Source organism: Microcaecilia unicolor, chromosome 3 (genome assembly GCF_901765095.1).
Source record: "Microcaecilia unicolor chromosome 3, aMicUni1.1, whole genome shotgun sequence".
NCBI classification, from domain to species: Eukaryota; Metazoa; Chordata; class Amphibia; order Gymnophiona; family Siphonopidae; genus Microcaecilia; species Microcaecilia unicolor.
This window is the reverse complement of record NC_044033.1, coordinates 58646224-58673280: the sequence shown is the minus strand read 5'-3', so window position 1 is coordinate 58673280 and position 27057 is coordinate 58646224. Positions and strand designations below refer to the sequence as shown.

The window sequence follows — 27057 nt, the reverse complement described above, 5'->3', positions numbered from 1 at the left end:
TAAGTAGCTTGCTGACTCACAAGACTAATCCAAGTAGTCTCATTTTAGTTGCAAGATTTGTTCTGAAATGAGGTTTGTATTATATTTATAAATATTGTATTTAGTATACCATAACAAAGTATTCATAATAAACACAAAAATGGCACTTTAGGGTTAGTGAAAGTGAGACACAAACCTTAAGAAGAATTATAAATTTATGTGTTTAAATTGGCTTTCTGAAAAATGCCTACCCTATTCTGGGGTTAAATTATATATCTAGTGCCACTAAATGCATAATTTTATGCTTAGAGAATAGATATTCCTGCAGGAGGGATTGGAGAGATAGTATTTATGTGCATATTTTAGGATTTCTAAAAGTGTGCGTGTAATTGTACCCAGAGAGAGCACTAGCACAAGTAGCCATTTTGGTCAGTTTTCAAAAAGAAATGTTTCTCTTTGCAAACTAGTATAAAGTCTGTGGGTAGAAAGTAGTGGTAGACTTTACACTTGTATATAGTTTGAAGTTGCCCTCTCTGGAGGTCATTTCATAAAGGATTTTTTTTGCACATAAACCCCCTGATTCTATAAAGGTGCATTCCCAATTTGCGTGTGCAATTTAATAGAATAACGAGCCAAGCAGTGCTAATAATTGGCTTTTAACAAGCAATTATTGGCACTAATTAGATTTAATTGGGACCAACGTGTGTAAAGTTAGGTGCGGAATCCTCACCTAAAATTTACACGCAGTCCACAAAAGGGGGCATGGAAATGGGAGGGTCATGAGTGTTTCAGGGAAGAACGTGGAGTGGTTTCGAGTTATATGCATAATTACAGAATAATGGCGCTCCGCACGTAAAATTAGGCGCAGGCATTTACACCACGTTTTCGTTGGTGCAAATGGCAGGGCCTACATTTTTGCGTGAGTCTCCACTTAAGCGTGCATTCCATAAACTGCATTAAACTTTAGGTGCAGCTTATAGAATACCATTTAAATGGGTATCGTTGAGCCCCAGTTTTATAGGCTCCATGTATAGAATCTAGCCCAAAATGCTGCTTATAAAATTTGTCTGCATATACAAGTACCCACCATGACATGAATGTGCATACTGTAGTTCACATAGCTCTAGTGTTGGCTTGGTTGGAGATGAAGTTTGGTTGAGCATGGGCAGTTGCAATTTACGAGAGTGTTCTTTATAAAATACATATGTACATTTACACCTGTTCCAGAACTGCAAATGCACATAAGTTTATTAGAGCCACAATTTCAGCATTTGTTTTGGGACAATTTTATAACACATGCATTTTCATAACATAGGCCCCGAAATAGATGCCCAAATGGCCTCCTCACATAGATGACCTGTTAAAAAAGTACAGTCTCTAGAGATAATCTTGTAAATCAGTTTAATACATATGTGGCCACATACACACATAAATGAACTCTTATAAAATGCCAACTGGTGTGAAAGTGTGCACCGTGACATGGTGACCTGTTCTCTGCCTGCAGGCATGTACTTGGCGCAGTTTGGGTGAAATGTGGGCAAAGTTCACAAATATACACGTAGGTTATAAAATAGGTTAATATAAAAATATATAAAAATTAAAGGTGAGGACTTTTACACCAGCTCCATGCCTGATTTCTGCCACTTAAACTAGTATTTTATAAAGACTAGAAGATACCAGCATGTCTTCATAATAGAACGCCTATGAAAGTAAGAGCCTACTTGCCCTGTTAAAAGAGCTTCCCTGTTATTAAACTGCCTTCAAAATGTGGGATATAAATGTAACAAATAAATAAAAAATAAATATATTGGAAAAAAACACATAGTAGATCTGGCCTTCTATATGGTAATCCAAGCTGGTGAAAGACAATTTTGTAGCACTGAACAATGTCTTTTGTTGACTTAATCTAGATTAGTTTATCTTGAACACTATTTATTCAATCAGTTTTTGTTGTTAAAATGTATCCAATTTAAATTTTTAATTATATAACTCTCTATGCGTGGTGCTTTGCTTCGGTCATCATATATATATGCAGCCTTGTCCTATTCATAGCACTTAACTGATTTTTTTATTTTTTTTTGTCTCCTGTATTTCTGTATACATGTCAATAAACAGAGTTGAACATAAAGTGGTATAAGCTAATGAGCATTAGCACTAATGACCTCATTGAGGGTCCCTTTTACTAAAGCACACCTAAAAGTGTCCTGTGCAGGTGTAGGCGTGTGTTTTGGACGCACGCAGGTCAATTTTTCAGCGCGCCTGGAAAAAAGGCGCTTTTTTTGTGGCCAAAAATGGACGTGCGGCAAATTAAAACCAGCACGCATCCATTTTGGGGCTGAGACCTTACCGCCACTCATTGACTTAGCGGTAAGGTCTCACACACTAACCGGGCAGTAAGCGACCAGTGCACATAAACTGCTGATTACCGCAGAGTAAGCGCCACATGGTAGAAAATAGAAAATATTTTCTACCGCGTGTTTTGGTCGTGCGCCAAAAATAGAATTACCACTCGGGGCACGCGGTAGCCGGGCAATAGTTCCAATTTGGCATGTGTAGGCCCCTTCGTGCCTTAGTAAAAAGGCCCCTAAAAGTGTGATAATACAAGCATTATCTAACACCAGTACCCTCATTAATGCATGCTAATTGCATGGATATTAGCGTCAGCAAGAGTTTCCCCAAAGGTAATGTTAAGATATTATAAAGCGTTAATATAAGAAGTTAACACAGGCACTTAAGACAGGGAAGTAAAAAATGCACATCACCAGATGAAAAAATGGACCAGGTGCTCCTAGGCCTACCCCTTGTCCTCCTCCCACTTAAAAAAAGACTCCTTCTCAACTCACTCCCCACCCTTCAACCTGAAGGAAAAAGATGGTTTCCAGGTTTCTCTTGAACCTTTCTCAGTAGGCGAAAGCCCCTTTCCGTATTGCCAGCTGTAGCAAAAAATTCAAAATGTCATTGGTGACACTGACCTGCATGCCACAAACATGCAGGTCAGAGACTGGCAGTGGCATTGTTTTGGATTTGGTGTCAAAACAATGCCACTGCATTGTCACTTCTAGCTGGAAAGAAAATGGCATCTTGCTGATGGCAAAGATTAATGGGCAACTTAGAACCTTGAGTTGGAGTCTTGTCTACACTCATGTTCTCCACCCCTCCTCCCAAAGAAGTGGTTAAAGGAAAATTTATTTTTTAATTTAAATTTTTACCAGGAAGATTCTGGAAAATGAGGTCAATGAGTTTGCAATGTTTTTTTTCTCCTTCTTTTCAGTTGGTACTACCAGAGTATTCAATCCACAGCCTTTTCTGCATTATGTTTTTGTGTGCGGAAGAGTGGCTGACACTGGGGCTGAATGTTCCATTGCTTTTCTACCATTTATGGAGGTGAGTCCTTTTTTTTCAATTGAATAGAATTTTTGTTGATGACCCGACTAGCCTCTTCAGAAATTTTCAGCAGGTAAGGTTCCAGTATGGAAGCACATGTAATATTAATTGCTTCAGAGGTTTTAGTTGACTCAACGGAGAGTGAAAGGTTAGGAAATTCAACTGGAGCGCAATTGCATATGAAGGAGAAATTGTGATTTATTTGTAGCAGTCCCCTCATGGGTTGAGGCTGTGGGTTACCCCATAGGTGGGCACATAATCCATTAGTGATGTCTATGGCCAAGTTCTTACTCCTGTTTTAACTTTCTGTCTCATGACACACAGCCTGTGAAGGGCCCCCTCCAACAAGCTTAACATTTAAAATAGGAACAACCAAAAAGCCCTTTTACTAAGCCATGGTAAAAAGTGGCCTGCGCTATTTTTGGCGTGTGAAATTGGCGCATGCTGGTCCATTTTTTTACCGCAGTGGGAAAAAGATCTTTTTAAAAAATGGGGCAGTAAATGGCTGTTTGCTAATATTAAAAGTAGCACGCCGAGACCTTACCATCACCCATTTAGAAGGTGGTAAGGGCTCACGTGCTACTCTTGTGGTAATCATGCAGTGTATGGCAATGTGGCCATGCTGCCGATTACCGACAGGAATGCCCCCTACAGTAGAAAATAGAACTTCTGAACTACCTCCGGGCACCTGCAAAAACCCCAGCAGTAGGGTCGATTTGGCACGTGCTACCCGTGTGGTAGCCCTACCGTGTCTTTGTGAAAGGGGCTCCTTAGTAGGCACACTGTTAGAAGCAGCCAAAAAGAGAATTTGAGGCAGTCGTGTGCTTTAAAATAAAAACTTTCTTTAATGGACACTCCAATAGTGAATAATTACGTACAGTGGCAGAATGATAAAAAGCAAAAGGCAAACAGTCCATAAAATCAATATTTAAAATGGTTGCAAAAGGAATCTTACATCTTCATTAAAGAAATAGTTCTTTGCCTCTTTTGGATGGCTTCATTCACTTCCATTTCCAACATCCTGGCATCTCGCTCTCAGAATGTAAAACTTCTCACTCTCAGAACTGCAAAATGATATCTTATTCCTGATGATGAGGCCTGTAGTTCCTTTTCCATTAGTCCCTAGAGCACAGCTGAGATAGTGTTTAATCACCTCTCTGACCTCATGTGCAGCTTTCTTTAAACTAGTCCCCTTATTTTTTAACTCCTCTTACTCTCTTACCTATCTATGGGCCTCTTTAACCAAGCTGCAGCAAAAGGGGGTCTGCGCTGACATCGATGCGTGTTTTTCACGCGCGCCGAGGCCCCCTTGTACCGCAGCTGGTAAAAGGGAAGTCTCGCTTTCCTACAGGAATTGGCTATGCAGCAAGTCAAGCACTTGCCGTGTGGCCATTTCAGGGGAAGCCCTTGCCGCCACCCATTGAAGTGGTGGTAAGGGCTCCCGTGCTAACCTGATGGTAACGGGGCAGCGTGCGGCACTGCCTGATTACCGCCGGGTACACTCCAGCATTTTTGTAGCGCCGGAAATGACAGCGCACTAAGGGTGGGAAGTACCGCAGGTCTGCTACAGTAGTCTGGCGGTACTTCCTGTATAGCAAGCGGTAAGCTTGCGTTGGGTTTACCGCCGCTTAGTTAAAGGAGCCCTACATGTTCTGTCTTTGCTTATACCCTATGCTGTCTATTAAAATGTTTAAAATGTTTTATTACTTATTGTGTTGACATTGCCACACTTTGTATTACATAACATAGTAACATAGTAGATGACAGCAGAAAAAGACCTACACGGTCCATCCAGTCTGCCCAAGATAAACTCATATGTGTATACCTTACCTTGATTTGTACCTGTCTTTTTCAGGGCACAGACCGTATAAGTCTGCCCAGCAGTATTCCCCGCCTCCCAACCACCAGTCCCGTCTCCCATCACCGGCTCTGGCACAGACCGTATAAGTCTGCCCTCCACTATCCACACCTCCCAACCACCAACCCCTCTTCCCCCCACCTGCTCTGCCACCCAATTTTATTCTTACTGTACACTGCCTTGAGTGAATTCCTTCAAAATAAATAAATCCTAATAAATAAATACATACCAGGCTATAATCTATTTAGGAAGGATAGAGAGGGTCGTAAAGGTGGAGGAGTGGCTCTATATGTGAGAAATGATATCACAGCAACCGAAATGACAGGGACCTGGGGTAAGGAAGAAGAGATATGGATCACCTTAAAAAGAGATGATAGAACCTCTGTCCACGTGGGTGTTGTCTACAGACCTCCAACACAATTGGAAGAATTAGATAAAGACCTGATGGCAGATATTCAAAAGTTGGGAAAGAAGAGAGAGGTGCTGTTGCTGGGACATTTCAATCTGCCGGATGTAGATTGGAAGGTTCTGTCTGCGGAATCAGAAAGAAGTAGAGAGATTGTGGATGCTTTCCAAAGTGCTCTGCTCAAACAAATGGTCATGGAACCCATGAGGGAGGGAGCGACGCTGGATCTGGTGCTCACAAATGCGGATAGCGTGTCAAATGTCCGAGTGGGTGCCCACCTGGGCAGCAGTGACCATGAAACGGTTTGGTTTGATATGACGGCTGAAGAGGAGGGTGGCCACTCAAAGTCCTGGATTTCAAGCATGCTGACTTTAGTAAAATGGGGGAATACCTAAGGAAGGAGCTGATGGGCTGGGAGGACGTACGAGAAGTGGAAGGACAGTGGTCCAGGCTGATAGAAGCTATAAATAGGGCCACAAACCTTTATGTAAGGAAAGTAAATAAAAGCAAGAGAAAAAGGAAACTGCTATGGTTCTCCAAGCAAGTGGCTGAGAATATAAAGGCTAAAGAGTTCGCATTCCAGAAATACAAAAAAACTCAAGACGAAGAACACGGGGAGGAATACCGGAGGAAACTGAAAGAAGCCAAGAGAGAGGTACGTCTGGCAAAAGCGCAAGCGGAGGAACAAATGGCTAGAAAGGTAAGGAGGGGTGACAAAAATTTCTTCAGGTATATTAGTGAAAGGAGAATGACTAAAAAGGGAATTGTGAGACTAAAAGATACTGCAAACCGCTATGTAGATAATGATGAAGAACAGGCAAATTTGCTAAATAGATACTTTTGTTCTGTTTTTACTGAAGAAAATCCGGGAGAAGGACCACGATGGACTGGCAAAAGTTCATTTGAGAATGGAGTGGATATAGCACCGTTCACGGAAGAGAGTGTGTATCAACAACTAGAAAAACTAAAGGTGGACAAAGCCATGGGACCGGATGGGATCCACCCCAGGATATTGAGGGAGCTCAGAGAGGTTTTGGCGGGTCCTCTTAAAGATTTGTTTAATAAATCCTTAGAAATGGGAGAGATTCCGAGGGATTGGAGAATGGCGGATGTGGTCCCTCTTCACAAAAGTGGTGATAGGGAAGAAGCTGGAAACTACAGGCCAGTAAGCCTCACTTCGATTATTGGAAAAGTAATGGAAGCGATGCTGAAGGAAAGGATAGTGAATTTCCTGAAAGAAAATGAGTTGCAAGATCCGAGACAACATGGTTTTACCAAAGGTAAATCGTGCCAAACAAATCTCATTGAATTCTTGGATTGGGTGACCGGAGAATTGAACCGTGGACGTGCTATAGACGTAATCTACTTAGATTTCAGCAAGGCTTTTGACACGGTTCCCCACAGGAGGCTCTTAAATAAACTGGATGGGCTGAAGATAGGACCCAAAGTGGTGAACTGGATTAGGAACTGGCTGACGGACAGGCGCCAGAGGGTGGTGGTGAATGGAGTTCGCTTGGAGGAGGGAAAGGTGAGTAGTGGAGTGCCTCAGGGATCGGTACTGGGGCCGATTCTGTTCAATATATTTATGAGTGACATTGCCGAAGGGTTAGAAGGTAAAGTTTGCCTATTTGCGGATGATACTAAGGTTTGTAACACAGTGGACACCCCGGAGGGAGTGGAAAACATGAAAAAGGATCTGAAAAAGCTAGAAGAATGGTCTAAGGTTTGGCAATTAAAATTCAATGCGAAGAAATGCAAAGTGATGCACTTAGGGAGTAGAAATCCAAGAGAGGCGTATGTGTTAGGCGGTGAGAGTCTGCTAGGTACGGTTGGGGAGAGGGATCTTGGGGTGATAGTATCTGAGGATCTGAAGGCGATGAAACAGTGTGACAAGGCGGTGGCCATAGCTAGAAGGTTACTAGGCTGTATAGAGAGAGGTGTGACCAGCAGAAGAAAAGAGGTGTTGATGCCCCTGTACAAGTCGTTGGTGAGGCCCCACCTGGAGTATTGTGTTCAGTTTTGGAGGCCGTATCTTGCTAAGGATGTAAAAAGAATTGAAGCGGTGCAAAGAAAAGCTACGAGGATGGTATGGGATTTGCGTTACAAGACGTATGAGGAGAGACTTGCTGACCTGAACATGTATACCCTGGAGGAAAGGAGAAACAGGGGTGATATGATACAGACGTTCAAATTTTTGAAAGGCATTAATCCGCAAACGAACCTTTTCCGGAGATGGGAAGGCGGTAGAACGAGAGGACATGAAATGAGATTGAAGGGGGGCAGACTCAAGAAGAATGTCAGGAAGTATTTTTTCACGGAGAGGGTGGTGGATGCTTGGAATGCCCTCCCGCGGGAGGTGGTGGAGATGAAAACGGTAACGGAATTCAAACATGCGTGGGATAAACATAAAGGAATCCTGTGCAGAAGGAAGGGATCCTCAGGAGCTTAGCCTAGAATGGGTGGCAGAGCTGGTGGTTGGGAGGCGGGGCTAGTGCTGGGCAGACTTATACAGTCTGTGCTGGGGCTGGTGGTTGGGAGGCGGGACTAGTGCTGGGCAGACTTATACGGTCTGTGCCGGGGCTGGTGGTTGGGCGGCGGGGATAGTGCTGGGCAGACTTATATGGTCTGTGCCAGAGCCGGTGGTGAGAGGCAGGGATAGTGCTGGGCAGACTTATACGGTATGTGCCAGAGCTGGTGGTGGGAGGCGGGACTGGTAGTTGGGAGGCAGGGATAGGGCTGGCCAGACTTATACGGTCTGTGCACTGAAGAGGACAGTACAAATAAAAAAGTAGCACATATGAATTTATCTTGTTGGGCAGACTGGATGGACCGTGCAGGTCTTTTTCTGCCGTCATCTACTATGTTTACTAATAAATAAATACTCCAAAATCGTGAATAATGGCTGATCCTTATAGGGGAAGTGATGTCCTCCTAAAATAAGTCAAAATCACTAAAAATCACAACTGTAAACATTATAAAAATGCTAAAATACCTAAAAAATGTTATGCATTCCAGCGGCCATGTCATGTATTCCAATGACGTATAATGATGCCATTGGAATTGGGGCATGCTGGGAACTTCTGCCAATCAAAATGGTGACAAAAGGGGATCTCAAAACTATAAATATTGATAAACATGAAGTTTATCAGAAATAATGTGAAAAAGGTATAAAACCTTATGGCGCTAATTATGCATGCAAATGAAATGATGCAAACATAAAATATGCAAATTAAAGGATGTAAAAGTATAAAACCAGATTTGATCAAAGAACATAAATACAGTGACCCTATTATTCTACACAGAAGCCCAAAACAGATTCTAAGTCATAAATACATTTCAAAACATCATAAATTAAAAACATAAATAAGGACACATAATTAAAATCACAATGCATGACATAATGCTCCATGTGGGGAACTGGATGGGTAAAACAGCTCAGAAAGACTTGTCATAAGTGATTCTAATAAATAAAACACTAAGAGGCTCTTTACTAAGCTGCAGTAAAAGGGGTCTTGTTATTTTTGCTGTGCACGGAGACCCTTTTTACCGTAGTGGTGGTGGTAAGGGCTCCCACGCTAACCCAAATATTTCTTCAATTACTGGAAATGCCGCACGGGGGGGGGGGGGGGGGGGTGGAACTACCGCTGGTACCCATGTTGGGCTGGTGGTATTTCCGGATTACCGTGTGGTAAGCCCATGGTGGGCTTACTGCTGCTTTGTAAAAGGGCCCTGATTCATTATTAAGACCATAAGGTGAGACAGTATTGTATTTAAAAATGAACTTTTCCTCCTGCAGGCTGCAACAGGATCATCCGCATTACCCCTCTCCGTGGGTTCTGAATTTAAACCCTTTTTAAAACTAGAAGTTTTAAAAATCTTCAAATTTATGTTGTTTGGAAACTGCTTGTTCAACCAATGGTTTGCCATCGACCTTTCTTTTAATCATACTTCTATGTTCTATAATCCACTTGTTCAATGCTCTTTTAGTTTTGCCAATGTACAGTAAATTGCATGGACAGATAATCTGAGTATCTAGATAATCTCATAGGACATTGGTTCCCATACCTGGTCCTGGAGGCACCCCAGCCAGTCAGGTTTTCAGGATACCCACAATGAATATTCATGAGAGAGATTTGCAGGCACTGCCTCCACTCATGAATATTCATTGTGGATATACTGAAAGCCTGATTTGGCTGTTAGTTCCATTTTTATTTACATATGTTTTTATTTATTTATTTATTTATTTATTTTTTACCATAGTATGTATATGACTGTTAATTTACTCATGCTTGTTTAGCAATTATCTGCCCTTGACTCAGCCTAAAATAGGTGAAACATGACCACATCAGGCCTTGCTGTTATTTTTTATCATTATTTTTTATTTGTTACATTTGTATCCCACATTTTCCCACCTATTTGTAGGCTCAATGTGGCTTACATAGTGCCGGATAGGCGTTTGCAGATTCCAGTGTAAACAAATACAAAATGATGTTGTGGTAAGATAAAGTTCAAACAACTACAGAGTGATGTTGTGGCAAGATATAGTTCATGTGGTATAGCCATATAAGGGAATCGTGTTTTGGTCTGCTCTATGACTGTATTGCTTGAGCCTTTTTCAGATCATCACCTCCTACTGTCCTACTGTCACTCCAACCTTTTCAAATTCTCCTTCAGGTATTTCCATTGCCCAGCAGACAGTTCGGAATTAGCATATGATCCACCTGTGGTGATGAATGCGGCTACCTTAAACTACTGTCAGAAAGAGGCCTGGTGCAAGCTAGCTTTCTATCTCCTCTCCTTCTTCTACTATCTCTATTGGTAAGTGATTTCCTCTCATATGTGAGCGGAATGTTGGCTGTATTGAAATAGTACAAAAATAATATCATATTCCCTTACCCTCGGATTCTGTGTAGTGCACCTAGAGATCTGCGCCGAAATCTAGGCGTAGTCTATAACAACGTGTGTAACTTAATTGGCTTAACAACTAATCAGCGTTGATAACAGCACTTAACAAGCAATAAAGAGCACTAATTGGCAATAATTAGTATTTACATACACAACTCGCTAAACATATTCTGTAATGAACTGCGCCTACATTCTAATGCGCACAGTTTAAAAAGGGCATGGCTATGGGTGGGGCAATGGGTGTTTTGTGGACTTTCCAAAATTTATGCATGCAGTTATAGAATATGGCCCAGTGCGTGTACATCTACATATAGGGATTTAGGCTACATTTTCATTGTTTTAGGCGCTAGGATTTCCGCCTAAGCACATTCTATATACCACGCCTAAATCTAGGTGTTGCTTATAGAATACCCTTAGGCAGAAATCTTTTCCATACAGATTTTTTATGTGTAACATGCAGAATCTGGTCCTTAGAGGGTAATTCTATAAAGGCAACTCAATGTAGATATCACAATTGAGTGTGCTTAGTGCCAATTCTGTAATAGCTTCAGGATGTCCCTAATCCGTTATAGCGTGCTAGCATAAAGAGGGTGTGTGTGTGTCTCTCTCCCCTTTTCCGTTTGGTCCAGGGTCTCTCTCTCTCTCTCTCTTTCTCTCCCTCCCTCCTTCCCTCCATGGTCCAGGATATCTCTCTGTCTTTGGTCCATCCCCCAGACTAGCATCTGCCCCCTCTCATTTGTTCCAGGTCTCTCTCTTCCTTCTGCTTCCCCTCTCTCCCCCTCCTCTCGCTCCCGGATCCAGCATCTCTCCATCTCCTCACTTGCTTGCTGATACTTCAAATGTGTGGTGGGTTTCATCATAGAGAGCGCTGAAAGCGGCCTCCCTTTGGCCAGTGTAACTTTTCCTCTGCCGTGTCCCACCAGCCAGAAAGAGACTGCTTTTAGTGCTGTCTCTGCTGCAACCCGCTGTAGCATTTGGTGAACTGGTGGGTAAGCGAGGAGCTGGAGGGATGATGGACCCGGGCAGAGGGAGAGGAGAGGAAGGAGTATTCAGCTGCAGGCAGCCCTACCATTGGGCGTGTCTGGTCATTTTGCTGGCTCGCTCAATGGTAGCTATGCCTCTGGCAAGCTGAGAACCAGAGGAGTCAGGGTCCAAATCCCACTGATGCTCTGTGTGTCTTAGCCCCCTGGGAATAAACAAATACCTACTGTTTCTGAATGCAACTTACCTTGAGCTACTACTGTAAGCAGGGGCATACCTACCATTGAGCAACCCCAGCAAAATGCCCAGAGCCACCAGCAATAGGTGAACCCTCACGTCCCTCACTCACTCCACCCCCGGGCCCATCATCCCTCCTTTCTATGCCAACCTCAACCCCCTTTCCCTCTGTGGGGTCCTCATCTCTCTAACTGTTCCCTCTCCACCCAGTCTTCAAGCAGCACCAGATCTTTGTCAGAAACAGCATCTGAAACAGGTTGCCTTTGCTTGGCTCTGCTATGACCTTTCCATGCTGTATCCTGCCCGCAGGAAATTAGTTCAGAGGGATGGGACACGGCAGAGGAAAGGCCCTGGTGGGATCAGGCAAAGGCAGCTTTTCAACTGCTGTCTTTGCCAGTGATCTGGCACTATTTGAGGACTGGGTGGGTAGGGGAATGGTTAGAAAGATGCAGGGCTAGCGAGAGGGGGGCTTGAACAGATGCTGGACCCACATAGGGGAGGGTGTTGGACAGATGCTGGATTGGCAGGTGGGTGGGTGGGGGGGAATAAGAGTGGCGAGAGAGAGACCAAAAGAGAGAGAGACCTGGGGCAAAAGGATGGGGGATGCTGTAACTGAAGGGGCAATCAGAGGTAAGAGAGAGATGTAAGAAAGGGACGGGCCACCAATATGTAGGTATTCAGAGGAACTTAGCTGTCAGAACACTACTAAATAGCAATTATTCTGGACTTGTGTCTAGGGGAAGCGTACCTCTTTATCCCAATGACTAGCTAGTTGCCGGGAAAAGGAACAATGCCACTGATGGAATAGATATTATTTATTAAGTAAAGAAATTGTCACAGACAAAGCCATAGGTAGTAAATCCTGGTATCTCACCCTGCAGTCTGTGGCAGACTTCCAATGGTAAAGAAGCGGATTCCTCCTCTTAGACTCAAGCTGAAGCCTCAGCGAGTCTCTCAGTCCAGGAATAAAGTCCGAGATCTGTATTCTGGACACAGATTACACAGTCATAAGTAAGGCCGTAAACTGTAGCTGAGCGAACCTTATGAATTTGTTACAAGGTATGCAGTTCACTGGGGTTTAGGAAAATTAGTCTTTGGCTCTTTTCAAGCCTTCTATCCACCTGCACCGGTCGTCTCCTTTCTCCTTCTCCTCTTCCGTCCAAACTTTTGGTATCCAAGGATCAGATGATACCTGTTCACCAATCACAGATGGTGTAATACTGTCCAGCCAGCTTCATGGCCAGGATGTTCGATGGCATGCAAACCTCCCTGTCTGCTTACATGCTCCTGGAGCCATGTGTCTCTCTCCTCCAATCTTCCCAGGAGATAATGGGCTAGTTTGCAACACAGAATATGTCCTTGGATGAAGTCATCTTGCTATGCTCAGCATTAATGTTCCTTTGACAAAGCTGGTTACTAATGCATACAGGCCACAAGCTATAATCCATATTGTTATAATAATGGCTGTATAGGCCAAGACCAGAAAAAGGTGAGATCTCAGGTAAATACTCCTACAGAGAGAGAGCTGGAACAAAGGGGAGGGGAAGAGAGGAGGAGGAGAAATGCTGGACTGGGGGGGTGAAGGGGAAAAGAGAAACTGGAGTAAGAGGGAGGGGGAGAGAGAGAGAGAGAGAGAGAGAGGCTGGACCAGTGGCGTAGCCACAGGTGGGCCTGGGTGGGCCGGGGCTCACCCACTTTGGACTCAGGCCCACCCAAAATTGTGACACTTTTGCTGTGGCTGGGGGGATCCCCAAACCTTGTCAGCTGAATATTTTCTGTCCTTGGGCAGTCCCCACTTTTCCAAATGTTGACCAGCAGCACTTGCCTTGAACTGAGGCTGAGACTGGCCCTTCTGCACATGCTCAGTTTTCGCACAAGCAAAAGCACTGATCATGCATGGCTTGCTGGCAGCAGCATCAATTTGAAGCAAGTGCTGCTGGCTGCCATTTGGAAGAGTGCTGGCTGCTTGAGGAGGAGGAGGAGGAGGAAATCTTCAGCTGGCAGGGTTTGGGGATCCCCGCCAGTTCAAGTACTTAATATTTGGGGTTTGTGGACAGGGAGGGGTGGAGAGAGGGGCAAATGGGGGGGGGGGATGAATTCCATGCCCACTCCCCTTAGGCTCAGGCCACCCAAAATTGGCCATCTGGCTACGCCCCTGGGCTGGACTAGGGGTGGGGGTGTAGGAGGAAGAGAAAAAGAGAGGAGAGAGACTGGACATGGGGAGAGACAGGGACACAGAAAGGAGATGCTGGACAAAAGGGTAGGGATAGTGACACAGAAGAGGGGATGCTGGACAGAGTAAGATAGGGGCAAAGAGGGGAGATGATGAATATGGGGGTAAGCTAAAGACACTGAGAAGCCAGATACTGAACATTGGGAGACAATAGGAGCAGGGACACAGGGGAGACACTGGACAGGATGGAGAGAGACACAAGGAAAAATAGATAGTGGATCCAAAAAGAGATGAAATGTCAGAAGGTCAGGAGACTCTGAAAAGAGAGTTAAGAAAGTGGAAAAGAGACACTGGGACCAAAGCAATGATTAGAAAACAAAGATAGAAAAAAAGTATTTTTTCCAGAATTTATTAATTATAAATAAGTCAGCTTTGAAAATGTGTGTCTCTGATATCTTGTACTTTAGTTTCACTGTTTTCTACATAGGTCTAGAATATATTTGCTTTGAGCAGGGTTTGTATACTGGAGGTCTTAAGGGGTTCCCTTCTTTCCCCCCCCAATCCTCGCTACTTTGGAAGAAATGGTGTTATAGGGGGGCCTATTCAGTCCTAGCTACGCCACTGACTAAGGTGTAGGAGATTTTGCTGTGCTATATTACCTGGAGAAGTTTCTCAAACCTCTCTTTCAAGTATTTGGGGTTGCCTGGTAATTGAAGTACAGAGCCATTCTGATGTCTCAGTAATTGTTTTAGAAAAATAGAGCTAACGCTTGCGTGTACTAATAAAGGGGCCCTTTTACAATGCTGCGGTAGAGCTACTGCGGCATTGGCGTGTGCCAATCTGGCACTACCATTTGGTAGTCCAGGAAAGGTGCCAACTCCATTCCAAGTCCATGGGCACAGTAGGAGCTCCATGAATCAGGCAGAGAAATATTGTTATACTTGGTTTGAACCTTCTTGGGCTTCTTGACATTGAACAATATGAGGAACCTAGAATTGAAGCTTGTAGGGCAGTGGTTCCCAAACCTGGTTCTGGAGGCACCCCAGCCAGCCAGGTTTTCAGGATACCCACAATGAATATTCTTGAGAAAGATTTGCATGCCGGGTGCCTCCAGAACCAGGTTTGGGAACCACTGTTGTAGGGCATTTGAAGGAGTTAGAGCACAAAGCCTGATGGGTGCTTAGAGCAATCTTAGGGGCTCTTTTACTAAGGTGTGCTGAAAAATGGCCTGCGGTAGTGTAGACGCATGTTTTGGTCGTGTGCAGAATCATTTTCAGAGCACCTGTAAAAAATGCCTTTTTTAAATTTTTGCCGAATATGGACATGCGGCAAAATGAAAATTGCCACACGTCCATATTGGGTCTGAGACCTTACTGCCAGCCATTGACCTAGCGGTAAGGTCTCATACAGTAACTGTGCAGTAAATGTCTATGTGGGTAGAATGACTTTTGCCGTGCACCAGAAAATAGAAATGATTTTCCAGTGCATGTAGCGGACACGTGTCAAAAATGTAATTACCACAAAGGCCACATGGAGCCAGGCGGTAACTTAGAATTGAAGCACATTGGGCGCATGTAGGCGCCTACACGGCTTAGTAAAAGGGCCCTTTAGGGTGTTGCCCCTAAGAGCTGTGGCTGACAAAGCCTGGTGTGAAGAAAAGCTTGGAAAAGCAAATTGTGGGCAACTTTGTGGTCTGAGTGAATGCCCTATTTTAGATTACTATGCATCTCCTGGTATAATTGCATGCTCCCATGGACTTTTATTCATGATGCATTAGTTATAGCTTTGTGCTTTGTATTTTTTTGGGTTGGGTTCCTCCCTTTAGTGGTATACAAGTTTTCTTTCAGGAATCAGTTGTATTCAGTCAGAATAGGAGATGGCAGCCAGGCTCTGGGAACGAGCTTGTGTACAACTTTTCAGTTTTTATATTGGCAACATATAGTTGCTTCAGGGTCTTCAGAATTTCTCAAAGCTGAGATGACATGGTGTATCTGTGTATCTGCATGTACACAGCCAGGAAAAAACAAAGATCAGTATTGCCTTTCAGTAGTGCACAGCACTTGTCAGGCCTCTGCAGAACCATAATTCTGTAGTGTAGTACGTCCAGTGTGAGTGCTTTGATAATAAAGAACCCATGATGGCTTGTTTCTGGCATCACATTGGTTCACAAAATGTTGGTCAGGCTGTGGCTAAATTGTAAACAGTATCTGTCCCCACTACCATGTGCCTTTTCTTTGACCTCCCACCTCTGAGATTATGTCATTTATTGATGTGACCAGTTATGATGTCATTTGTAATATCCTGACTGTGTAAAATGAACTGGAGGTGCAATTGGAGTCAGAAAATCACTGAGATCAGTAATTAGTCTGGACTAATTTTCTAGAAGTATGATATACACCTATATTTGGCCCTAGAGGTTCAGGTAGTGTCTGTACACAAAAGGAATATGCCAAGGTGGAAATATATATTATTTATTATAGGAAAATTATAATAATTAGCAAATTTGGCAACCAAGCATTCAAAATAGATACTACTGAGCATTACACAAAATAGATATATTCTATTACAGAATAGCTAATGATTTCCTGAGAAGAGATTACAAAAATCAGCAAATAGATGTTAGGCTTATAGAACATGCACCTGAGAATCTAACATATCCTTGGCAGGCTATGAGCAGAAAATAACTATTCCCAGACCATAGAAGTGAGCCCTTTTTCACCCTAGTGGCTGGCAGTATCCTTCACAGCGAAGTCACTTGATCATGGATAGGATCCTTTTCTTTGCCTCCAGCGTTCCTCAGCAAAACCCCCCAGTAGTGGCGTAGGAAGGCAAGGCGGTGGGGGCGGTCCGCCCCGGGTGCACGCTGCTGGAGGGTGCAGAGAGCAGCCGCGCGCCTGTCGGCTCTGCTGTTCCCTGCTCCCTCTGCCCCGGAACAGGAAGTAACCTGTTCTGGGGCAGAGGGAGCAGGGAGCCAGCAGAGCCGACAGGCGTGCGGCTGCTCTCTGCACCCTCCAACAGCCAAGAATGCACCCGGGGAGGGGGGTGTCATTGCGCTGGGGGGATGTCGTGCTGCACCCTGGGGGGACGGACACCGCTGCACCCGGGGGGGGGGGGGGGGGGGGTGCACAGCGGTGATCCGCCCTGGGTGGCAGCCGACCTTGCTACGCCACTGCCCCCCAGTAAACAACTGGTTGGTATCAGAGATTTGTTAGATATGTCCCTGCACAGTACAGATTGATGAATTCTCACAATATGTTAGCAGCTGTAAATAATCAGCTGCTAAGTCTTCCCTGTACTGGACTGGTGTATAGAGAGGTACAGTTCACAGGTGTTACTGACAATTCAGTCCCTTTCCTCAAAGAGATGCATACGCCATCATCTCTCTTTCTCTTCTCCTCTTGGACCCAAAATTCTTCACAAAGCCTTGTATTGGCTCTGGCACAATAGTCCATGGGTGACTTTTCTGGACCAGTCAGTTACCATATACATATGAGCTGCAAATGATATACAGGTCTGGATAATGAGGCCCATGGCCTTGAAGCTGGTACTCCTTTCCAGAGCTGGTATAGGATGGCTCCCTAATAAGGTGGCTAATGAGGATTACCTCATTGCTGTGTTTCCTATGAATCTCATTCCTCCAAGCTTCATATGGAGAGCCAGGGCAGATGTTCAGCATGTTCTTGGATGATGTCAGTCAGAAAAGTGCTGCAGGAAGTCTTCTAGCATCCATGACAGTATTGCTCAGAAAAGATGGTTCATGGCCTAGTCAGGCTTCAGACCTGCAAAAGATGAGATACAGGGAACACCCCTATAGGACCCAGCAGTTGCTGTAAGCTGCAGTTGCCACACAGGCCTTAACTTTAAATTATATATATCTTAGAACTATAAAGTTACTCAACCACAGACGTTTGCTAAATAAATTGATGTTTTTGGCTTCTTTCCTCAAGGGAAAAACAGAACAAGCTACAGAATTGGCCCCTGAATCTGGTCTGCCTCACTTCCTTGCTTTAATCCCCTTCTCTTCACTCCTTTCCTCTTCCCCCCCCCCCCCAGACATTATCCTCCTCCTCTACAATCTGCTCCTATCTTTCTCCCACCCACCCAGTCATTCTGCTTTGATGTTTCTCCCTCCTGTGTGGTAGAGACCATGAAGCACCCATAAATGTCAAAACTGTTCTCAAAGGACATGCTGGTATCACACAGTTCCTATTTATTTAGTTAGAGTTTGTTTACACATTTTCAGTAGTAGCTCAAGATGAGCTACATTCAGGTACACTTAAGTATTTCTCTGTTCTCAGGGGCTTATGATCAAAATTTTGTACCTGAGGTAGGGGAGGGCAAAATAATTTATTCAAGATCACAATGAGAAGCAGTAGCAATCAATCCTTGGAGATCCTGAGTAGGAGCCTCTGGTTCTCAGCTCACTGTTCTAACCACTGGGCTACTCCTACACTCCTTTGTGGTAGAGTTTGAACTGTGGCTGGAGGGCAGATGCAGGAAACTGCTGTTTCCCTTTGTTGGCAGTGCACGGGGAGGCGAGAAAAGGGATGGTTAAAATGGGATGGACTGGGGGGAAGGATGACTGGACTGGAGCTATAGGAGAGGAGGAAAGAAATATGAGAGAGAATGAAGAATTTCAGATTTCAGGGAAGTGTAAAGAGGAAGGAGGATTAGAGCAGGGAAGAAGGGTGGATTTGAGGCCCTCCTCCAGGGGTGATTTGGGCTATTAAAAAACACTATCTTTTCTCTTTGTGGTCTCTCCTTTACATACTGAGTTATACTGAAAAGTTACCAGTCTCCACCAGAAACCTGCAAACATTTTAACAAAAATCATGAACTCTGTCAAGTTAATGACAGGTTTAAAGGCCTAGTTTTGATTCACTCTCTAGAAAGGCAGCAGAAACAAATGGTCTTTTAAATTAGTCAGTCTTTATGGGTGCAAAAATAAACTGCTAATGAAATTTATTTCACCTTCTGTTACTGTAAATACTAATCTGTCTTGACTTATGGGACAACTGTCTTGAAGATAAGAGAAAAATGATCCAGTTAGCAGAAGAAGTCTAAATGTGAGAATAAAAGTTGAAAAGTTAGAAGAACCTTTCGCAGCAGAAAAACAAAACAACATCATCATATAGGCTCTCAAGGTCATTTCATTGTCTATATTTTTTTTTCTATCCAGCATGATCTACACTTTAGTGAGCTCTTAAAGATCAGCCTCAAAGAGTGAAGACACACAAGGATGGAGAATGATGATGAAAGCTCACATGGATGCTTAGTGAGCAGAAGACAACACTGGATTGCCTTCTTGCCCCCAGGAACAATCTAGGAACATAGGAATTGCCATACTGGATCAGACCAAAGGTCCATCAAGCCCAGTATTCTGCTTCTAACAGTGGTCAAGCCAAGTCACAAGTGCCTGGCAGCGTCCCAAGAAGAAGCAAGATTCCATGCTACCGACTCCAGGGATAAGCAGTGGCTTTCCCCAGATCTTAATTAATAGCAATTTATAGACTTTACTTCCAGGAATATGCACAAACCTTTTTAAAATCAAGCTACACTGGTTAAGATAATAGATAACAACAAGCAGTGAGATGAATCCACTGTAACTGTTTCATGTTTTTCTATCTCTTGAGCTCATGTTGGCTTTTCAAATGCAGCTCTGAAACATTAAGACAACACAAGTGAAAACATCTCAATTCTGTTGAAGGCCATGAAGAGGTGCTTGGTAATTTCTTGTGCAACAAGGTTGAATTATTTTACTGTTTCCAGTTACAGTTCTTTTCACAGAAAGGGAGGGATGTTCCTGTGCTGTGCAAGGGAAGTTTCTGCATGAGGCAGGCAGAAGGGTGGGGGGCCTGATCTCTACAAGAGCACTGGACTGACTGAGGAGAAGGGTAGGAATGGGAGAGGGATGATGGGAAGGGGGTGCTGTGGGCTGAGGAAAAAAAGCTGTCAGTAACTGCAAGAAATGTACATGATGATGGACAGAGCTGATGATAGGTTGGACAATTGGGCTAGAACTGTCCACTGTACCCATGTGCATAGCAAGTGGAAGAAAGGAATTTATTGTTAAATAACCTAGGCAAATCTTAGAAAACTGTCCTAATAATGCCTCCACTCTGTCTAATATATCCTTTCAGAGGCACCAAAGAAAGCTAAATATATTTTCTGTTGGGGTAGATATTTAAAGTTATTTAAACGGTCAGGAGAGGCTCCTGGCTTTTTAAATCACTTGACCTGAACTAAGTGGTAATATTCAGTGGCACTTAATCAGCCAATCCCTAACTGGTGAGGTCAAGAGAGGGACGGAAGCACAGTTTGGACAGAATGGCCACCTAGCTGGTTAGTGGTAACATTCAGTCTGCTAACTAGCTAGGAACCCACATAAAATTAGGACAGAAAAAAGGCTGGCCTAACTTTATGTGGGGAAGGTAACCGGACACAGATGAGAATATCGGCCAGTGTCCAGTCACCCTCTGGGTAGCAGTTCTGGCTGCCCCATCCTGATTTCCCATCCCACCTACTCCCCTAGAATGGAAAATATCTCCCCGGACCGATTCCACCCTCCCATCCACCCCCACAGATAGAGCAAGGTCCGCCTGACCCCACCCACCTCGCCAGCAAACCTTAGGCCTACCTTGACAAATTTGTGGTGGTCCAGTGATAAATGAGCAGGAGGATTTCCACTCACTCCTGCCCATGTCGGAGGTCACTTCAAAAAAGCCATTTACTACTGGACCACCAGAGATTTGTCAAGGTAGACTGTGGGGGTAGGGTGCGGCAGCAGTAGGGAGGCTTGAGTTCTATCTTCAGGAGGGAGGTGGGAGGAGAAATCCAATTGGGATAGGATGTTTTCCATTATGGGAGAGGTAAGGGGGGGAAATCAGGATCTGGGCAATAATTTTCTATGCGGGTCCCAGCCAATATTCAGCCAGGACCTGCATAAGCTCTGGCGACCAGGGTAATGTGAATTAGCCCCGAATATTCAGTACTGGTTTGAAAAAAAAAAAGGTGACCACTGTGGACTGATTATCAACTGGATTGTTTCTTCCATTGTTGAAGCCTTTTTCACACTTATATCTTTTTAGATTTACACATAAAACCTCAGTTTTTAGCCTTCAATCTCACTCTTTGTGATGGTTAACCTTTGCCATCTCTGGTTTGTTCCAAAGGCACTGGAGAATCAAAATGACTTACCCTGCTTCCCTGGTTCTCAGTCCACTTCTCAAACTGCATGAAGCATGCATTTGCACAGTCCCCATGCTCACTCACTACCTTTTGCTACCCCCATACCCACAGCTAGGGTCTGCAATTTTCCCTTCACAAGTTCTGGAGAGCTAAAGTGTTGGGGGGGGGGGGGGGGGGGGAAGCCATGAACAAAGATCCTGGCTGGGAAGGCGGAAGAGAGTGGATGAGACTCAATGGGGGTACTGAGAAAAGAAGTACATGGGGGTTCATGAAAGGAAACCGACAAATATATGTTTGACTAGATCCCAATATAGTGTTAATCCTGTTTTCCCATCCAGAGGTGGCTATATTTATGTTTCTGACATATTAAATTCAAAAACATATTTAGGATGAAAGGCACAGTACAAATGCAAATTATCCTTTAATTAACTGGAATTGAATAGTTTTGCACCATTGTAATACTGACATGGTCACATTGCTCAACTTGCTTTCAAACTGTAAAATGCCACGTTTCTGTTCCTTTCCTAACAACTGAAAAAAGCTTACTGGCTTTCTTCATTGGGTACATGATTATTTGTGGCAGCCTAGCATTACATTTTTCCTTCAAGACAAAACCAATTTTGGATTCTCCTCATTTTGTAGAGAAGAACCAGAGCATAAAGGAACTTAAATATAACCTATTCCACTGCCTTTTTTTTTTTACAGTTTTTAAAATTCACTTACTCATCTCTGACTCAAGCCCTCTATTATTTTCAACGATGTGGTAATAAGTAGAAAGTAACAGTATATCAGTGTTCAACAGATGAGATGTCTGATGCACTCTTTTATCAAAGCCTAGGGCCCGATATTCAAATCAGCCCTTATTTGGAAAGCTAACCACTAGTGGTAATACCACCAGACTACTGCTAGTAGTCAGCACCATTTTGAGAACCAGGAGTTGATGGATCAGTAAGAGAAAGGGGACCACTCTAGCCCCATCCCATAGACACCAGGGATTACCTCCAGTTAAGTCTTGGGGGTGGCTGGGGGTACGGGGGGATGGCTGTGGAACAAAGGGAGGATTGGATCAGGAAGCCATGGAGTGGGATCAGAAAGGAGGGGACCAGAGAGATCAGGAAAATGCAATGAGAGGAGGGGGAGAGAGGTCGACTGACAGACCCTCTTTTTTGGGTCCTGGCTGAATATCAGCTAGAACCTGCATAAGTGCCAGCCAAGGAGGTTTAATTATCAGGAGACGGCAGGAGTGTGCTTAGCTCAATATCTGGCCTGAAGTCAGTAAGTGGAGCTTGCTGCCAAATTGAGTCAACCAAAACTAGCAAACGCTTATTAGAAATAAGGACTGCCTTTGTGTGACTTGGCGTGGACCAATATTTTGGTTTGGTTTGAGTGTATCAAGATGGCAGATAGAGCTTCAGCCTTGTCACATGACGCCATCTCCTATCAATTAAACCTTGATGCTAGCAGCTGGCGGGTTATGCCCACATATTGAATGCCAGTGATTAGGCATGGCTTGACATTGAATATCTGAGTCTGACTTATCCGGTGATGTTAAGCATTTTAAAAATGCTCACTGCCACCAGCTGAATATTGACCAGTTTGCTTTTATATTGACCTCTGAAAATTTAGTAGGGCTGACTTCCTAAATTAATGCTTAAAGTTTTACTAAACTCCTAAATTTAGGAACATAAAAAGAGAGTGACAACAGGGATGGATTTAGCACTGATTTTTAACACTAGGCCTATAAATTAGGCTGATAAATCTAGGCCAATGAGTGGTAGACCTAAATTTGTAAGCAAAATTTTTAAGCGCCTACATTAAGATGAATTTTCAGCTAAAAACATACAAGGCAATTCTATAAATTAGCACCAAGATTCAGGCCTGCTGATTACATGGGTGAATGAGTCTGAAATTCTGCAGAACTCAGCAAAGGGCTTGAGACTTGGAGGTCATAGCATGCACAGGAACACTAAAATAGCAACGCTATACTTTGCATTCTTGCTTCCTTTGGATGGTACAGACACAAGACACATTCTATGGTTAAAAGTATATACAACTGGGGCAATAGATAAATAGCACAGTCAGTGTTGATTTCAAATACTGACCATGGCATTTAAATTTATATCCAGATATTCAGCACAAGCCCTGCCTGGTTACTAAGTCAGCCATCGAAAAGTTATCCCTGTACCACCAATATTTGGTACCAGTATCTGCATCACTTTTGACTCTGAACTCCTCTGACACTATCCAGACAATGCTGGGGGGGGGGGGGGGGTGTCTGTTAATATTTTCAGCTGCATTATCAAGATAATGCTGCTGAAAATCGATGACTAGCTTGATGAGTGGCATTTATCCAGGTAGGAGCCACTCTTACCCGAGTAAGCCCCACTGAATATTGGGCCCAATGTTATATCTTAGTGGGCTTATACCAAGTGAGATAGTATGTATGTCGTCCCCTATATTCAAAATCATTCTCTTCAGGTCTGTTGAATTTTACATTGAACTGTACAGAGACTATTAAGAAATAAAATATGTTTTGCTTGATTACTGCTACCTTCCACTTTTTATTTTTTTGAGATTTTGCTCACACCTTTTTCAGTAGCAGCTCAAGGTGAGCTATATTCAGGTACCTTGGCTATTCCTCTGTCCCAGGAGGGCTCACAGTCTAAGTTTGTACCTTAGGCAAGGGAGGGTTAAGTGACTTGCCCAAGATCACAAGGAGCAGCAGTGGGATTTGAACTGGCCACATCTGGATTGCAAGACTGGTGCTCTAACCACTAGGCCACTCCTCCACTTGCATTTCTTTTGGGGTAGTGTCTACAAATGGATTTAGTTTTGCGCATACCATAACCTGCTCTTCTAAATACTTACATTCAGGGCTGTGCCAACACGGTAAGCGGGGTAAGCACGGCAGGGGGGCGCTGTCCTCTGGGGGGCGCTGCCGCCGCACCATGCTTACCTCGCCCTCCCCGCTCCCATTGCCCAACTGCCCGCCCTCTTCTCTCCCGCAAGATCCCTTTCCTTTTTTTCTCTGTTTAAATTTACCTCAATCCGGCAGCACAGCGTCAGTGAAGGAGGTGGCACTCCCGATGTGTCTAGCCTTCCCTTTGCTCAGTGTTCTGCCTTCTTCTGACATCAAGGAAATGGCATCAGAAGAAGGCGGGACACTGAGTGAAGGGAAGGCTAGACAGACACGTCGGGAGCGCCGCCTCCTTCACTGACGCTGCGCCTGCGCTGCAGGATGGAGGTAAATTTAAAAGAAAAAAAAAGAGGATGTTGAAGAGGGCGGGCAGTTGGGACATGGGAGTGGGAGGGCAGGGGAGGGGAGAGAGGAGCATGGATGGATAGATGGGCATGGATGGATATGGATTGCAGGGCAGGGCTCAAGGAGAGAGGGGAATTGCTGGATAGGGATGAATGGAGGGGGCAGTGGACAGAGGAGCATGGATGGGCATGGATGGGAGGGCAGGGCTCAGGGAGAGAGGGGAATTGCTGGATAGGGATGAATGGAGGGGGCAGGGGACAGAGGGCATGGATGGATATGGATTGCAGGCAGGGCTCAGGGAGAGAGGGGAATTGCTGGATAGGGATGAATGGAGGGGGCAAGGGACAGAGGAGCATGGATGGGAGGGCAGGGCTCAGGGAGAGAGGGGAATTGCTGGATATGGATGAATGGAGGGGGCAGGGGACAGATGGGCATGGATGGATATAGATTGCAGGGCAGGGCTCAGGGAGAGAGGGGAATTGCTGGATAGGGATGAATGGAGGGGGCAGGGGACAGATGGGCATAGATGGATATGGATTGCAGGGCAGGGCTCAGGGAGAGAGGGGAATTGCTGGATAGGGATGAATGGAGGGGACAGGGGACAGATGGGCATGGATGGATATGGATTGCAGGGCAGGGCTCAGGGAGAGAGGGGAATTGCTGGATAGGGATGAATGGAGGGGACAGAGGAGCATGGATGGGAGGGCAGAGCTCAGGGAGAGAGGGGGATTGCTGGATAGGGATGAATGGAGGGGGCAAGGGACAGAGGAGCATGGATGGGAGGGCAGGGCTCAGACAGGGGAATTGCTGGATAGGGATGAGTGGAGGGGACAGAGGAGCATGGATGGGAGGGCAGGGCTCAGGGAGAGAGGGGAATTGCTGGATAGGGATGAATGGAGGGGGCAGAGGAGCATGGATGGGAGGGCAGGGCTCAGGGAGAGAGGAGAAATTGCTGGACATAGAGGGGAGGGAAGAGAGATGAAGGAGATGAAATGAGGGAAAAGGAAGAGAGGAGAAAAACTGCACATGGATGAAGAAAATAGGCAGAAGCTGAGGACCAGAAATGAAGAAGAAAGGAGGAAAGGAAAGAAAAGAAAAGAAATAAATGGAAAGGAAGCCCTGGAAATGGAGTTAAGAGGACAGATAGCAGCAGAATCAGATACTGGGCCAGCATGATCAGAAAAAGAAAGTCACCAGACAACAAAGGTAGAAAAAAAAATCATTTTATTTTCATTTTAGTGTTTGGAATATGTCCATTTTGTGAATTTACATCTGCTATCTTATTTTGCAATGTATAGCAATTTGTTTCTAAGAATATTGCTGACAATTCCTGTCAGTGTGGCAAGTGGTGAGCGATCATTTTCATGGGGGGGGGGGGTGCCAACTGATAGTCTGCAGGGGGGCACCAGAGACCCTAGGCACAGCCCTGCTTACATTATGCCAAAAAGCTTCTTTCTGGAGCTCATAAGATGACATATCTGAAGGCCACATATCAAAGTGCGTCTGGAAACCTTTTTTTATTCAGCCAACTCAAGGGAAGTTGGAAAAAATTATACAAAAGGGGTAAAGAATGTCTGTCGATTTGTGGGCAAAATAACTTCTCTGAAAATTTTAATGGAATGGGATGAAACTTGGCCTGTGGGAAAAACCAGTAAAAAGACACAGTGGGGGCAATTCGATAACTTGGTGCCATGATGTTGGTGTAACAATAGGATGTGCTTAGTACCAGTTCTAGAACTACACTTAGGTGTGTCTAAGCCATTATATTATATTAGTGTAAAGTTACATTGACACACCAAAATTTAGGTGCGCTCACATGACAGGCCAATGACCCGGTGCCAGTTGGCATGGCAACTGCTAGTGTTCTGTAAGTTGTGCATGTTGCTTGGTGACATGCTCCTGGCCTACCCATGCTCTGCCCATATGTACCCCCTCACAGTTATGTGCTAAGCAACTGGCACATATGTGTGTAACTGCCAATTATTGGCACCTGATGTACAAAAGTGCTATTATTCTATAACATATGCACACACGTAGGCACCAAATTATAAAATGAGGGCAAATAAGTTCAAAAATAGGCCAAATTAGGAGTTCCAGAGAAATGAGCCCCTCCCTCCCAAAAAAAGATAAGGCCCAATGCATTTCTGTGGGAAACGAGTTACAGCTTCTGTAGCACACAAATGAGCAGTTAGGGAGCAGAGCAAAGTAGTTTATAAGGTGAAATTCATAAGTACATAAGTACATAAGTAGTGCCATACTGGGAAAGACCAAAGGTCCATCTAGCCCAGCATCCTGTCACCGACAGTGGCCAATCCAGGTCAAGGGCACCTGGCACGCTCCCCAAACGTAAAAACATTCCAGACAAGTTATACCTAAAAATGAGGAATTTTTCCAGTCCATTTAATAGCGGTCTATGGACTTGTCCTTTAGGAATCTATCTACCCCTTTTTAAACTCCGTCAAGCTAACCGCCCGTACCACGTTCTCCGGCAATGAATTCCAGAGTCTAATTACACGTTGGGTGAAGAAAATTTTCTCCGATTCGTTTTAAATTTACCACACTGTAGCTTCAACTCATGCCCTCTAGTCCTAGTATTTTTGGATAGCGTGAACAGTCGCTTCACATCCACCCGATCCATTCCACTCATTATTTTATACACTTCTATCATATCTCCCCTCAGCCGT

General features: G+C 44.4%; 1 protein-coding gene across 1 annotated transcript in view; it reads left to right on the top strand.

The window, feature by feature from the left end:
* CNIH3 (cornichon family AMPA receptor auxiliary protein 3) overlaps positions 1-19273 on the top strand; it is a 111801-nt gene extending 92528 nt beyond the window's left edge. The window contains exons 5-7 of the mRNA XM_030194639.1: positions 3251-3363; positions 10302-10445; positions 19103-19273. Coding sequence (XP_030050499.1) covers positions 3251-3363; positions 10302-10445; positions 19103-19130 — 285 coding nt within the window. The 3' untranslated portion in view covers positions 19131-19273. The remainder of the gene's footprint in view (positions 1-3250; positions 3364-10301; positions 10446-19102) is intronic.
* Positions 19274-27057: the final 7784 nt, after the last annotated feature.